This window comes from Cebidichthys violaceus, unplaced genomic scaffold (assembly GCF_023349555.1).
Source record: "Cebidichthys violaceus isolate CVI_PGR_0920_01 unplaced genomic scaffold, fCebVio1.0.p SCAF_12, whole genome shotgun sequence".
Classification (NCBI taxonomy): Eukaryota; Metazoa; Chordata; class Actinopteri; order Perciformes; family Stichaeidae; genus Cebidichthys; species Cebidichthys violaceus.
In genome coordinates, this window is record NW_027176285.1 from 11,084,434 (window position 1) to 11,100,572 (window position 16,139).

The 16,139-nt window shown below is 40.2% G+C and overlaps 1 protein-coding gene across 1 annotated transcript in view; it reads left to right on the forward strand.

Annotated features, from left to right (window-relative positions):
* xrcc4 (X-ray repair complementing defective repair in Chinese hamster cells 4) overlaps nucleotides 1-15,813 on the forward strand; it is a 21,827-nt gene extending 6,014 nt beyond the window's left edge. The window contains exons 4-8 of the mRNA XM_068706339.1: nucleotides 3,553-3,719; nucleotides 4,444-4,575; nucleotides 5,088-5,221; nucleotides 8,666-8,789; nucleotides 14,427-15,813. Coding sequence (XP_068562440.1) covers nucleotides 3,553-3,719; nucleotides 4,444-4,575; nucleotides 5,088-5,221; nucleotides 8,666-8,789; nucleotides 14,427-14,532 — 663 coding nt within the window. The 3' untranslated portion in view covers nucleotides 14,533-15,813. The remainder of the gene's footprint in view (nucleotides 1-3,552; nucleotides 3,720-4,443; nucleotides 4,576-5,087; nucleotides 5,222-8,665; nucleotides 8,790-14,426) is intronic.
* Nucleotides 15,814-16,139: the final 326 nt, after the last annotated feature.

The window sequence follows — 16,139 nt, forward strand, 5'->3', positions numbered from 1 at the left end:
GAGGTTTAAACACAACTCTGACATCAGTGAAGCTTTTAGTCGATTGACCAGTGAAAAAGCTTGGGTCCTTCTGAACAACATGAGCTACCACATGTGGGTTTGAGTATTTATTTTACTGCATACATCTTTAATTTAACTTTTCTCTTGAAACAAATCCTCAATTTCAAATAGTCCCGTTTAAAACAACACAGTATTTGGTGAATGTTTCAGCAACAGTTGAATATTTCTAACATGGAGCAACATGATTCATGATGAGTCTTTGTTTGAAGTATTCTCTCTTTTAGCTCTGTGTTTGGTCTCCTCCTGCTGAAGGAAATGTCTGTCTCTTTAGCTCTCTCATTGTTTTGTTTTTTATATTTGTAAATATGATGTTGTATAAAGGAGTCGTTTTGTTTTTATATTTATAAATATGATGATGTATAAAGTCGTAATGTCACGTTGTCACAAGATTCTCTTAATAATCATCTAACAAGTATCATCATTGTAAAGATATCGTCTCTCTCTTGACATAGCTGGCCATCTTTTAGTGCATGTGAGTGTGCATGTTAGTGCATGTGAGCGTACCCCACTGGTTAGGGCTCTCTCTCTTATCTACTCTTAGCGTAACTCCAGTTCCCCCTCAGTTAAACACTGTTGGCATCGACAGCGCTGTTTGCACTTTTAGCGCCGTTAGCTGAGCCGCCGCCATGTTGAGAGCTGTGTGGAGGCAATCCCTCAATCATTGATACGCTGTAAATGTCTGAGCAGCTTTTTAAGGAATGCTTATCTTCAAAGAGAGATTGTTTTTTTACAGCACCAGTATTTCCATATTTCTATATATTTTATATATATATATATATATATAGATATATACATCCCATACATTATCCTCCTCTTTTATTATGTGTGACCGTTTTACATGAACTTTTGGGATCATTTTGCCTTTTTCTGGGACTCAGTTTTGCTTGTTTCAGCTCTCATACTAATGACAATGCAAGTATTGTTTGTGATTATCAAGAAGACTAAATTCAGTTTTTTAAATGTTTTTGAAGTAGAGGAAATGGCAGGATCGTGTTTGTGTATATTTCTTTTTTAAAAGCTCAAACAGTTGCTTTGATTTGTCGATTAACAGAAAGGGGGGAAAAAGCAGCAACTATTTTGATAATTTAGCAATCTTTTGAGCAACTTTTTCAAATGTCAGAAAATGTAACAGGTTTTTATTCTTCTGTGACACATAACTGAATATTTTTTGGTTTTAGACATTTTTAAAAGTCTCATTGAGTCTCAATGTGAACTCATTGATGGAGACACACAAAACCTTGTTGCCATGGTAATAATGACCGAATGGAAACCTAAAGTGCGTCTGTTGCAGTGAAAAAGGAAACGAGTCCGAGCTTCTGTTGGATTCACAGAAGTGTGCCGGGATGAGTCAGAGGGTTTCTCTTGCTCAACATTAAGCTCTGGTGTCATAATGAAAGGCTTCGCTCTAATACCTGTCGTTCCTCTCTAACCACAGCTCCTGTTAACAAGACTCACACACACACACACACACACACACACACACACACACACACACACACACACACACACACACACACACACACAGGTGTTACCTGAGCGGTTAGCATACCAAACATGTTTGTTCTCTGTAGCACCGCCGACTTCCAGCTCAAACAACACACATGACTGAGATATTTGGACTTTTATATATTTAAAAGTTTAATCTCACTAATGATTCATTGTTGTGAAGTTTAGAAACACATCTTATCGTCTTACAAACATTACTAATATCTTTTATTCCTTCTGACCGAGAAAAACTATGAAAAATGAAAGTAAATAACTTTCAGATGACTTACTTTGAGTAATAATTAATACTTTCCATTTCACATTTTGATGTGTGGGGAAAGAGTCATGGTAACACGTGTGTTTATCAAGAAACACACATTTAAAGGAAACTATGACTAAAGATGAATCAAAACAAAACTCAAAAGTTTTAATTTTCACAAAAATGAAAACTCATTATTTGTTCTACTCTCTTTGTTTTTCACACTTTCACTTGCTTCTATAAGTTGGCTTTTTCTTGGGATGACCCGCCCTGTTTAGCATTCAAGCGCTATGATTGGCCCCCTGTTATTAAGACTTAAAAACTAATGAAATGAATGATGAGTCTGAACCATAGACCGTCTCTAAGATGTGGACGGACGTTTTGAAGCCTCGAGTTTGACGTTTTCACCGTCGCCATCTTTGTTTTTTGCAACCAGTGAACAGGAAGTGACCATATCTGGATTGAGGAGGAGTGACGTAGAGACGCCGTATACGTCTCTGGTAGAGACCTGTCAATCACTGTGTAGCCCCGCCCCTAAAGCATACCCTGCTTTATGGTCTGTTTGACTCTAAATGGACCATAATTTACTAAATGAACATCATGTTGTATTGAAGAAGACTTGAAACTAGAGATTGAGACCATAAACTCATGTTTACAATGTTTACTGAGGTAATAAATCAAGAGAGAAGTAGAGTCATTTTCTCATAGACTTCTATACAACCGGAGGAGTTTCCCCCTGATGGTCACTAGAGAGAATGCAGCTTTAAGAACTGGAGGTTGACTCTTGGTCTGAAGGTTTCTTTTAAAAATGAAGTGAGATGGTTCACTTGTTAGCTACTTAAGGGACGTCTGTGGCTCAGAGGTAGAGCGGGTCGTCTTATAATCAAGGATCCACCGGCTTCCTCCAGTTCATGTCGATGTGTCCTTGGCCAAGACACTTAGAAGAAGACTAGAACCTTCTAGTCTTTTCTAGAACTAGAACATTCAGACTTGCAAGAGCTGATGTGAGCTGGCAGTATGAACTCTGTACTGAGTAAAAAAAGTCCATTCTTTCACCATGAACATGCAGGTTTATTCATGACTCAGAATAAGTGGAGCTGCTCTCAGCAGTTAATCAGTGCGAGTCGATGAGTCCAAAAAAACAAAAAAAAAACAGCTTTTGAAACGGTAGCGTCTCCGTGACAACATGGGAGAACCGGTGCCCACGTCAACACGGTCCGGCCAACTGACCGGTGTCTCACATTATTTACTTAACGTTTCCAAGAGGTGGTGAAGTAGCTGGCAAATATGACACACTATATGTATGAGTGTGAGTGAGAGTGAGAGACTTTTTTGTGCATCGTTGTTTTACGCGTCGTAAGTAAGTCTAGCTAATGTGATAGGAGGCTGAAATGAAACATATTAATTTAACTTTTCTTGGTTCAGAAACATCGTACATTACAGAAACGTAAACTACCAACATTTGTTTTGGTGACTGTTGATCCATCACCACATTTCTACCGTTTATGTCTCTACTTGTGTCGTCTCTTCAGACTCTTATCTGTGTGTAAACATGTCTAAGAGAAAACTCAGACATCAGGTGAAACTCAGAAATGGCGCGCACAGATTAAAGTGATGAAATAGTTTCAGAATTGAGTCCCGTCTGCAGCATTTAAAGGCAGTTTTACATTATTTTAGTCACAGTTACAGCAGCAGTGACTTCCTGTCATTCTGTCACCTGGTTGGTTAGTCTTCTGTTCCTTCTTCAGTTCAGGTTGGGTTCTGCTCTACTGAAGGTCGTCCCGGAGCCGGCGGAGGCAGTGAGAGAGTTACTGATCCACAGTCTGCAGAGAGGAAACACGCTGGAGAACCACAACCAGAACCTGGAGGAGGAGAACCAGAGACTGAGACGGGAACAGCAACGCATTACTGCAGAGTAAATACAGAACAACCAGAAAAATACAACACAGAGCAACCAGAAAACAACTCAAAACAAACGGAAACAAACACCGAACAACCAGAACAAAAACACAGAGCAACCAGACAGGGGAGGGGGGGGATTTTCCAAATTTTCCAAATCGGAAAAGTCCTGGAGTTTCATGAATCCACTCTAAAAGTAGTTTCAAACACCAAAGGATGATTTAAAGCTGTTTTTTTAATCAAGTGATGGAATGTAACCAAGTACATTTACCAAAGAACTCGCTGTACTTGTACTTTATAGCTGCTTATTACTTTGAGGATTTGGGTTTTTCAGACAAACCACATGACGTGTTTGTAAAATATTATTCTTGGCAAGAAAATTATCTTCTCAGTATTATACAAATTAAGTAAATGTGGCTTTTTATTCACTAAATATACAAAATGTATACATTTACTATGAAATAATATCATATACGTTTTAAGGAAAACAGACTCTATTAACAGGCTATTCTACACAATGAGTACTTTTGATACTTTAATTGCTGATAATACTTTTTACTTGTGGTGGAGTATTTTCACCATGTGGATTTGCTACTTTTACTTTAGTAAAGTATCTGAATACTTCTAAAAATACTAACACTGTGTAAATTAAAACTATGATATGAGTCAGTGTTTAATTATGAGGTATTTTGTTGCTTAAGGGAAACGTTTGTGTGTTTTTGTGTTGCTGTGTATTGAAGATTGAAGCGTTATGCTGGAGGTAAAGAAGCCCTGGAGGTGGAGCTGTACTCTCGCTTTGTTTTGGTCCTGAATGAGAAGAAAGCAAAGCTCCGCAGTCTCCAGGAACGTGTGACGCACCTGCAGGAAACCAGGTATTCTACATCCTCCTGGTATTTGTCCAACACGTCACCCGGTTTATCTCCTTTACACTTTTTATTTAGGCTCAACTATTTAGTTCTTTCAGTGAACGAACTAACTAACTAACACTTCAACTGCTTTTATCTTTTTCGTTTCAACACTTCAACTGCTTCCAGTCAAGTAGGGATTATACGAACACTAACTAACTAACTAACTAACACTTCAACTGCTTTCAGCACATCGACTGAAACTCGTTGCAGTGTTAAACCTTTGACCGACGCTTTAAACTCTTCCTCTCCTCTCAACGTCTCACACACTTTTCGAACAAGACAAATGATTCAACTTCACATTTTCAACACGTGTAAACTTTTCTAGTTGCTCAACAAATTGCTCAAGAGTTGTGACGCCTGTTCCTGTGATTACTGCAACTCTCTGATTCATCTCTTTTTACAGTGAAGTCATGTGATATTTTAATTGGTGGTTTTTAAACTGTTGTGTTTTATTTCAAACCTGCTCTCTGTTGTAGTTCTGAGGGACAGAAAAATGAGGATTCGGTAAAATCGGAGCAAGCAGCAGGTGAGGAAGAGGAGGATGAATATGGAGGAAGTACTGATGAAGAGCCAGAGGAGGTGACTCCAGCCTCCACTTCATCGTCTCGAGGTAAGGCCTCCATTAACCTCCATTAACCCCTAAATGTCAATCAGTTAATTTTTATTTATTTATTTGTACTTTGTTATTAATTATGAGCTTTCTCATCGTGAGGCTTCATGAAACAGCTGATTTCAGCTAAATGAAAAAAAGCATAAATAACAACTACTGGAATAAATAAAATAAATATTTGTTATATTCATTAAAGAAACCAAGTAGGGGAACCACATATCTATTTAGTGTTTATTTAAAATTGTGTTTTCAAAGTGTTTTGAGTTTTTTAAACACAGAAATGTTAAGAATTGAATCGTTCTCCTCTGGTTAAAGTTCTGCTCATCAGTAACATCAAGTAAAAACTCCACAACACTTTCCCTCTCTGTTTTTAAAATCCCTTGAAAGAGGAACTTTGTCCGTGAACGTTAGCTGTCGGCTGAAATTTCCCGACCGTGTCCTCCGTTATCCTCCGTCTTGATAACGTGAACACAGGAGCTCTCATGGATCATCCACAGGAAGAACATCTGCAAAAGAGGTGCAAAATGACAGCTGTTTCATGGCTGATCGACAACACCTGCTGTGACATCACTGAAGGGGGGCGTGGCCAAATACTAGAATACATAATTGGTGTCTCAAAGCCGTTTTTGCATATTTTCATATTTAACCCTCTGAACCCCAACACTCACCGGTGGAATGTAAAAGCATGTTTTCTGTAAACAATCACCAAAACTACACCGTTTATCTCAGCCAGAAGCTGTAAAAACAGTCATGATTGGCAGATTGTCATCTTTCCGACGGTCCTTGAACACATCATGTTTGACGAACGTGTCCGTCAGAAAAAGCAGCCGAAATGAAGCCTAAAAATGTTATTCTACATGTTCTCATTTAAAAAAAGAAAACGCCCCAAAACTTCTTTGGGGTTAAAAGTCCCATTTATTTAAATACAACCATGACGATGATGATGATGATGATGATGATGTTGATGTTGTCATGGGAGCTGAGAGTATTTGTGTGCTTTTTCATGCCCGGGGAGAACTAACCATGACATCACTGAGGAGTTATGTAAGGCGGGGTCTCCGCGAGCCAACGTCCCAAAACGCCTCTAAAACACGAGCGCTGATGTTCCACTTAGTTAGTGTTTCAGCAGCAGGAGACTGCATGTAAAGACTGAAGGTGTTATAAGTTATAAGACATAAGTCACCTTGTCTCGGGGTTCTTTTTCCATTTCCTCACACACGTTTGAATCCAGGCTTTTTATTTTGGAGACGTACGGTAGGTCTCCAGGTTTGAGTCAGACGGCCGCATGTCCCCGCTCAGAGCCGACAGATCGACGAATGAAGTGAGAGGTTTGTGTATAAAGAAGCTTCACTGAAACATCCCAAATATGCTTCATGTCTCACTGCCCTTCAGCTCATTCTGGACAAGAACAACTATTAGTGATCCCACTGAATAGGAAGTCAGAAGTTATAGAATATATATTTATTTAGTTTTTATATTATGAGGCTCCAATTAAAGTGAAATAAAAGACTTTTTAAATGTATTTTATTACACATTTTATTGACAAGAACAATGTTTGTGTAAAACACAATACATAAAACATTTGACACAAACTACACATTACGGTCATCCTCAACTAAAGAAATGAATCTAATGATGACTTCATCGTTTCTCCACAAAGAATCTCACAAAAGCATAATTTTACATCTCCCTAAGTTTCTTTTAATAAATAATTCAGCATGAAAAACAACTAATGGAATAAAAAACCTTTGACTAAGAGGAGGCAGCCTTCATAAACATGAAACATTGTCAAACATGAATAGAATAACTAAATATTAGAAAGTCTTATCTGTGTTTTTTGGGTGATTTACTGACTTGTGTTCAAAACACATCCTCACCTTCTAAAGCTGATTGAGTTGCCTCATTACACATCCAACAGACACACAAAGCAACGTTAGCACTGTAGGTTGTTTCAGTGTTCATATTATGAGTATTCTCTTTCTCTTAGCTCTGTTTTTGGTCTCCACCTCCTCTTTAGCTGCTAAACACTCCTCTCTGTTCACCAGCTGGTCTCTAAATCAGTCCGCTGTCGGATTTTTTAGCTTTTTTTCTCGGTGCAACCGGCTTCCTGCTGCTTCTGGAAACAGTTCAGGCTTTAAAACTTAAATCAATGAGCTGAAAGATGTTGAAGAGTTTGTGATAATTCTCTTTTTGTTAAAACATCGTCAACGTTCACGTGCCGCGTTTCCTTCATGTTGAGTTTTTAATGTTGAGATGTCGGCCATATTGCCCAGAGAATAGTTGTGTTGCATTCCTCCTGATGCAACGCTGTTTTTAATTTGTTTTTCTTTAAATTAGCTACATCTGCTTTTCGTTGTGCGACCCTGAGTTGCATAATGATGATAAATGATCCTTGAATTACACATTTAATCCATCTTTCCTATAAAAATATTGATAAGAGCAGCTTAAAAACGTCTTGAAGGGAAGAAGAAACACCAGCCTCACCTGCTCTCCGCTGTGTGTCGCGTCTTTTGGGTTTAACAGACAGCTTTTACAGACCTGAGTGGGTTCATTTATAGGAACCAGGGAGGACGATGTGGAAACCAGACGACGGGCTTGAAGGAAAAAGTGTAATTTAAAGAATGTTTCCACATTTCCAGCATCATCTTTGATCTCCGAAGGTGCCGATTGAGATCCGAGCCTCTCTGTTGATCCATAAACTCCTCGACGTCGCCACGTTAACGGACGGAGGACAGCTGCTGAAAACAGAGTTGGACACAAAGCAGATGTTCAAACAGTAGAAGAAGAATGTGTGATGTTCTACATCGCTTACTCTTCTGCTCACCTGGAGGAGCATCATTTCATTTGAACCTAATCTGTCCTACATTTAAAATCAGAATATGAAACTTAAAGGGGCGGGCTCAGTTTACTTAAAGTGTCTCTCTGACGTCTTCTGTTTCTCTAGAAACAATCTCTAACCCAGATTATGTCACCATCTACACGCACAAAAAAAGAGACAATATTCCCACTAAGCTGTTTTGTGAAGATGAATATTCCCGTTGACATGCAGCTGTTCAGACTCTGACTAACGTAAAACTCCTCCATGACGGCTCCGCCCTTAAATAACTTTAATTTACCTCGTTTAACAGCTGTTGCTCCGCTGGTGAAACCTCTTCTCTGCATGTTTTATTCACGTATTAATCTGTGGTTGTGTGTCTCATGCACATATTTTTATTATTCCTAGTTTCTTGTTTCTATAATGTACTCTATATTATGTACATTTACTTGTTACATAGTCCTTTATTTCACTTTTTCTTATATCTCTTTATGTTTTATGTATAAGAACAACTGTAATGTACCGTTTTCTCCTTTAGGAATCAGTAAAATGATTCTTATTCTGGACATGTTCTCTGTGAAAGGTTCAGATTATTTAAAATGTATTTATCATCATATTTCTGTCCTCAGGACGCTCTGCTGCTGCGAGCCCTTTGGACGACGGCCTGAAGGACATCACAGACGTGGCCCCGTGTCGCAAGCGGCGCTTCCGTCACCTCGGACCCCCGGAGCCACCGAGCGTCCAGAGGAAGAGGTACGCGACAACACACACACACACACACACACACACACACACACACACACACACACACACACACACACACACACACACACACACACGTGACGACGATGTAAAGGAGTTCCTCCTGCTCTGTGGTTTCAGTTTACTGGCTTGTAAAGTGTAGCCGGGTGTGACACCTCCAACCACAAAAACACACTTTTAAATCTATTTAAATGCATTTTATTGTTGCAACTGAAGTTTAAATTTACACCTCCCTTCTTTACTGAAGAACAAAAGCACAAAAGTCGTAGAGATGATCTTGTTTGTTATGTTTTCCCGAACTGGAAAAATCAAACGTCGTAAAAGTTCTTTTGTCAGTTTTGTTATCTCTACGTTCTGCAGCTCAACGTTCACACAAGCAGAGACGTATAGATCTGTTGGTCTCTGAACTACAACTATGATGATATATGAACTGAGAGGGCGGGGCTACACGGTGATTGACAGGTTTCTATGAGAAAATGACTCTACTTCTCTCTTGATTTATTACCTCAGTAAACATTGTAAACATGAGTTTATGGTCTCAATCTCTAGTTTCAAGTCTTCTTCAATACAGCATGATGTTCATTTAGTAAATTATGGTCCATTTAGAGTCAAACAGACCATAAAGCAGGGTATAGGGGCGGGGGGGGCTACACAGTGATTGACAGGTCTCTACCAGAGACGTATACGGCATCTCTACGTCACTCCTCCTCAGTCCAGATATGGTCACTTCCTGTTCACTAGTTGCAAAAAAAACAAGATGGCGACGACCAAAATGCCGAATCCACAAACATCCACAAACCAACAAGAGACGTCACAACGACTACATTTAGTTCTTATATATTGTGTTTGATATGATGCTGCAGAGCTCACTGGACTCTGAGGAAGAAGAAGAAGAAGTTCCTCTCCCATTCAGCCTTCAACAGTGTTCTTACTGGTGGTGAAGGAGCAGCTTTATGGTTGCTGCTGCTGGTCTCTTCTATCTGTTTTCTGTCGCTTTTAAGCTCACAAACACATGCTGCCTTGGCTCCGGGCGGACCAGCTGGTGACAAGCAGACCGAGAGAGTTGAAAGACCCGTTTTTCCACTGTGGACTTTATGTGGACTCACGGCTCCACTAATGAGTGTGTGGAAAACACCAGGAGGCTGCATCAGCTCCCGTGTTGTCATGTGTTCAGGTGTCAAGATCTGTTTGACTTTAATTCTCTCTACGTAGAGAGTTTGGGTTTTAATTGTCCTGTTTTTTTGAGAAATCTCTCCTGAATTCCACAAACTTTGTCTTGGAGACTAATTTGAATCGTTGAGCAAATTGTCGTCTGTATCCAGATAGATTATCTGAAAACCTAGAAACCACCAGAATGGAGTGAGAAAATGAACCAACCCCTTTGATTATCTTGGATATTGGTGAATGCCGTTATTTCTCAGATCTTGGGACAAGAAACTAAGGAGACAAAGTCAAAGAAACAACTCCTTCTGTTTCGTCCCAAAAACCTCACAATACCGCTGCTTTTATTCCCTCGGTATCTCCCATTTGCCAGTTTCTTTTGGATGTGGCCATTTAGAAAACTTTCCAAAGACGCTTCTCAATCTGACACTGTTCCTAACATGGTGGGTAAATGAGTCCAAGCTCTCGCGAGTGCCAGCGACTGTAAACTGTGCCACATGCAGATGGCCTTAAGTGGTGCCATCATCCATCCCCAGTAGCTGGTAGTGGTGAGGATTATTAGCAGCAGTGAGCTGATGAGCTGGATGCAGAAGCTGCCTCCCTCTGAGCTGCCGAAGAGAGGCCTTTTGTGTTGGGGGGGTTCAGTCCTGAACCCCCCCCTATTGTGTTTTTATTCCATCACTACTCAACCCGCTCACCTTCCTCTGTCACCTCCATGTTCCTCTGGAGGAGGAGGATTAAACGAAGGCCACATGAGCAGAAGATATAATAAATGAAAAAAATAGTAAATTAAAGGAGTTGCTCAACATTTTTTGTGGTTAGCTTAGCTTACCATAAAGACTGAAAGCAGGGGCGAAGCAACTAGTCTATAAGAAGTGGACGTAGTCGTCGTGACGTCACTCGTTGGTTTGTGGACTGATGTTATGAAAGCATCGAGTTCGGCGCCATCTTGGATTACGGCCGTTGCCATGTTGTTTTTTTTGCAATTCGTGAACAGGAAGTGACCATATGTGGACTGAGGAGGAGTGACGTAGAGACGCCGTATACGAGTCATTTTCTCATAGACTTCTATATAACCAGAGGAGTCGCCCCCTGATGGACACTAGAGAGAATGCAGCTTTAACACATGAAGAACCGGCTTCACTCGTTGGAGTCCAGCTCCGTCTGATCCTCACTGTCAGAAATAAATGTAATAAGCTAAACTGATTCTTTTAACAAAACAAGTCACTTTATGATCCTCTGGGTTTAGATAATGAGTTCTTAATCATGTTGTTGTTGTTGTTTAAATCCTCATCGTAGTTCCTGTTAACTCGTCCTTCAGATCTCAGTGTTTGTGGTCTCAGAGGACAGTTTTCCCATGAAAAGAAACTCCCAGCCATCACAGATAATCACTACAAGACATGAGACTTCTCCAGAGTTTTTATAGTCTGCTGTTTGAGCTGTGAGCCGCTAACATGCTCCGATCAGCTGTAACAATCTAGAACATTTGTAGAACGTATCCATTAACGCTGTGGTTTCCAAACTCTGGAGGATCACGAGATGAATCTGAGGAGACATATTTCTGTGTTTTTAAATTATGTATTTTTAGCATGTTTCTGTTTTAGATGAGTTTACCTCTAAACAAACAGAGGAAACAATCTGAGAAAGAAACTTCACAACTTCTGATCAGTGGCTGAAAGTTTCAATACAATAATTCCTCTCAAAGGTAAGCTCTATAGAGAGTTTACTCAACGTAAACTATTTCCTTCAACCCTGTGAGTGAATTCAATTATCATAGCGATTCCATTAAAATGTGTTTCTTCCTCAGTTTTAAATGCTGCTGTGATTGGACATTAAACATGTGTTCAAAGCGAACACAAAGCTGATCTCTGCTTTGAATTATTCACGTGAATTTGTGTTTATTCCTCTCAAACTGCTCATCGTAGTGAGCTAATTGACATTAGCAGTACTTAAGCTAAAGCTAGCTAAGGTACGAAATGTGTTTCGTTGAGCGTGTTTGTGGCTCAGCTGTTTCTCTTCTTCTTTTAGTCAGACAGCCTCGGATTTTTAACACAATCTCCTAAAACAATTGCGTTCCCATAGAATCAAACTGCATCCTCAAAAACTGGTTTTGAGGAACCCCTTTAACCTCCCGGATTACAGTCACACCTAATTAATGTAATGTTTATGTTGTAAATTGAAACAAAACAAAAAGGCTACAAAACTACTTAAGTTAAGTTCAGTAAAACGTAAATGAAACAAGTCAACGTTGATATCTGGCTTCACACAGGACATGAACAACGGCCTCCTAGGTGAAAGTCCTGTTTGTTTGTTTGATTAAAAGGAAATACATAACCCTCAAAACATATTTGACAGTTTCGCTGTGTGAGAACGTAATTTTTCCACAGATTTTCTTTCGTCTTTGTATTGACTTTACTATCAGACTTTTGCATTTTGTTCAGTCCGAACAGGAACCCAGAAATTCTTTAAATCTCTACCGTACTTTGGTTCAAGTAGAAATCTCAGCTGGGTATCTGCAAACTAAACCCACCACTGGATGAGTCACTAGAGTTCAGTAAAAACATGTTTTTTTTGTAATGTATGTTGTAATTTGGTTCTCTGAACCTATAAGTGACAGATCTTTGGGTTTCATTTCGGCTCCAAACTAATTTGTCCCAAACTGATCTTCCGTTTAGTTTCTTTAAGCTACTAACTAGCACATAATTGGTGTTCGCGCTGCGGCTCTGGTGCATCAGCTTCCCGAGTGCCCGATGCCCGAGCTCAACCTCACCTCTCGGGGCTGCTTTCGTCACGTCCCCCCCCGTCCCCCACCATGCACCATGTGTTCAGGTCTCCGGTGGTCCTCCGTGGCACAGCTTCCCCCCCTCTCCAGTGAACACGTATCTTGTTTCCCTCTTAACCGGTTCCAGCAGTTCAGCGCTGTTTGTCATCCAGTTGGTAATGATTTAAACGAGCTCAGGGCCTCTCCGCTCTCTTCTGCTTTCTCACGTCGGTCCTTTTTCTTATTTCTCGTTTCCATCCAGCTAATCATTGTTACAGCGGAGTTGTGTTCTCCGTTTCTTGGACGTCCTTTAGAAAGCAACTTGTTGCTTCTCTGGATTGTTGGTGGTCCTCAGGGTCACCTGGGATTTAGGTTTGAGTTTGAGTTCGAGTTTGAGAGAGAGAGAGAGAGAGAGAGAGAGAGAGAGAGAGAGAGAGAGAGAGAGAGAGAGAGAGAGAGAGAGAGAGAGAGACTCCATGTTGGACGGTTTAAAACAGGGGAATTACCTGCTTCCAGAGGCGTTATATTGTTGGTTGGCATCTCCAGAAATACCCAAAGGAACCCTAGAATATGTTTTAATGGTTGCTAGAAATCAACTCTAGAACCTCCTAAATGATCACTAGAACTACCTTAATCAACCATAGAACCTCCTAAAGGATCCTTGCAACCACCTATATCAACAGATCTTGATATAGGTGGAAGATCATCAGAACTTCTTAAAGGATCACTAGAACATCCCAAATGATCCATAGAAACGCCTTAAGGAACCCTGAAATATTTCTGAATGATTGATAGAACCTCCTTAATCCACCTTTGAACTTCCTTAAGGATCACTGCCACATACATTAACTCTAGAACCTCCTAAATTATCACTAGAACCTCCTAAACGATCACTAGAACTACCTTAATCAACCCTACGTTTTCCTAAAGGATCCTTGCAACCACCTAAATCAACTCTAGAACTCATAAAGAATAACTACGACCGTCTAGGGATCCCTAATGATCTCTTGAAACACCAAAGGAACCTAAATCAACCCTAAAACCTCCTAATTGATCACTAGAATCACCTAATGGATCACTAAGACCTCATAAAGAATCACTAGAAACCTCTAACCATCCACAAGAAAGCCAATAAGCGTCCTTCCCAAAATGTGAAACTATTTCTTTCTGACTGATAATGTGTCTCCTTCAAAGCAGCCGCCCCTAATGGTAAAGAACTGATCAGTGGGCTGGTCTCTCTCTTCTTCCCCTCCTTTTTTCTTTTGCTACCCGCCGTGATCCTTCCTTCCTCCTCTCCTATGTCTTGACATCTTGTTTCCTGACTCCTAAACATCACAAGTTGTTACATTCATGTAAAGGCAGAATATATGAGCTTCTATACAGCTGAAGACTGAACTGAGGCTGGGGAGCTGTAGGGCCACGACTACACTCTCTCTCTCTCACACACACACACACACACACACACACACACACACACACACCTACACACAGGTATAAAAGTCGCCCATGTGTTTCTAGTCTTGTTCCTTATGGGCCACATGATACACTTCCCGTCTCAACAGGAAAACTCCTGTAAACCAGCCTCATTAGCCCACTGACCTGTGTGTGTGTGTGTGTGTGTGTGTGTGTGTGTGTGTGTGTGTGTGTGTGTGTGTGTGTGTGTGTGTGTGTGTGTGTGTGTGTGTGTGTGTGTGTGTGTTGCACAGGACCGACCCCCCTGCAGGATCCAGTAAGCAGCAGACCCCCCCTCAGCGCTCCCCAGATGCTGTGACAGCAACTTCAGCAGCAGAGGACCTGTTTGATGACTTTTGACTGGTTCCAGTACAGAGAGATCACTGGTTTGTAACGGTGTCATATTTTTATACTGAAATTATGAATTATGGGTCATGGATCACAGCAAACATATTTATAAGGAACTGTTCCTGTAAAAACATACAGATGGGTGACAGATGAAGGAAAAAACCTGTCTCAGTCTCTAGAACAGCTTCAATGTTCTACCAAAAATATATTCACTTATTGTGTGTCTATGATGGTGTTCAACCACCTGAAGGATCCTTAAAATCTGGAGAACTACCCGAGGATCCTAAAGTAACACTACAGCCACCTAAATCAACCCAAGAAACTCCGAAAGGATCACTAGAACCATCTTAGGATCCCAGATGATCCCTAGAAACACCTGAGTTAACCCTAGAACTTCTTTAAGGATCACTGCCATTTATAATCAACTCTAGAACCATCTAAAGACCCCTAATGATCCCTTAAAACACCAAAGGAACCCCAGAACCTTCTTAAGGATCACTAGAACACTTAAGTCAACTCTAGAACCTCCTAATGAATCACTAGAATCAACGTATCGAACCCTATAACCTCATAGAATCACTTCAAATATCCCAAATTATTGCTAGAACCACCTAAATGAACCCTAGAAAATTCTAAATGATTGCTAGAGCCACCGTAACGAACCCCAACAATTTCCCTTAGGTCAACTAGAACCACTAAAAGGACACCGAGAACATCCCAAATGATTGCAAGAACCGCCCAAAGGAACCGTAGTACCTCTTATTGGACTAATTGAACCACCTAAAGGAACCTAAATAATTGCTATAATCATTTAAATTAACCGTAGAACCACCTAAATAAACCCCAAGACCCCTTAAAGGATTACTAAAGCACATAAAGGAATCATAGAACATCATGTTGAATCACTAGAGCCACCTAAAGGAATCATAGAACATCCTAAATGATTGCTAGAACCAATTAAAGATATTAAAGGACTGCTCGAGAACCACCTAAAGGACGCTTTAGAACCTCCAGAGATCTGTTGACCTGGGGTACCACATTGAGCCTTCATGTGCCATGTGAAAGAATCTGTGTTCAGTTTCAGGTTCTTGACTCAAGCGTCCAGGTTTGTCTTTTAACTCGTCGCCTGTCTGAAGTTCTGATGAATCAAAATGTATTTTAAGAACTGTGAAGAACTCTTATCTTTTGTATCGATCTTCATGAACTGGAAATTTATTGTGATTTCTACAATTGTCACAAACTTGTGATTTTAACATTTGTACCAATAAACAGTGTGAACGTGTCATTGTTTAATTTTAATTTTAAACTGGTTGATTAAATGGTTCCTGGCTCTCTCTATTTTAAGAGGTTTATCTTGATGCTAGCTAGTTGTCTGGAGAGACGTGATGATTGTTTAAATTTGTGAACAGCGGAGCACGTTTACAGACGGTCTCTGTTCTGGTCCGGTTGAACCGGACCCTGGACCGGTGACCACGTTGATGGGTTCATACTGGTTTAAACGGGTGGTCTCGGACCGATATTGTTTTTTTTTTACCTAACTGTTGTTAGTTTTTTTACCTCAACCTAACTTTGTTTTTTGGTTTTTAACGTAATATTGTCCACGAAAAAAAAGACAATTT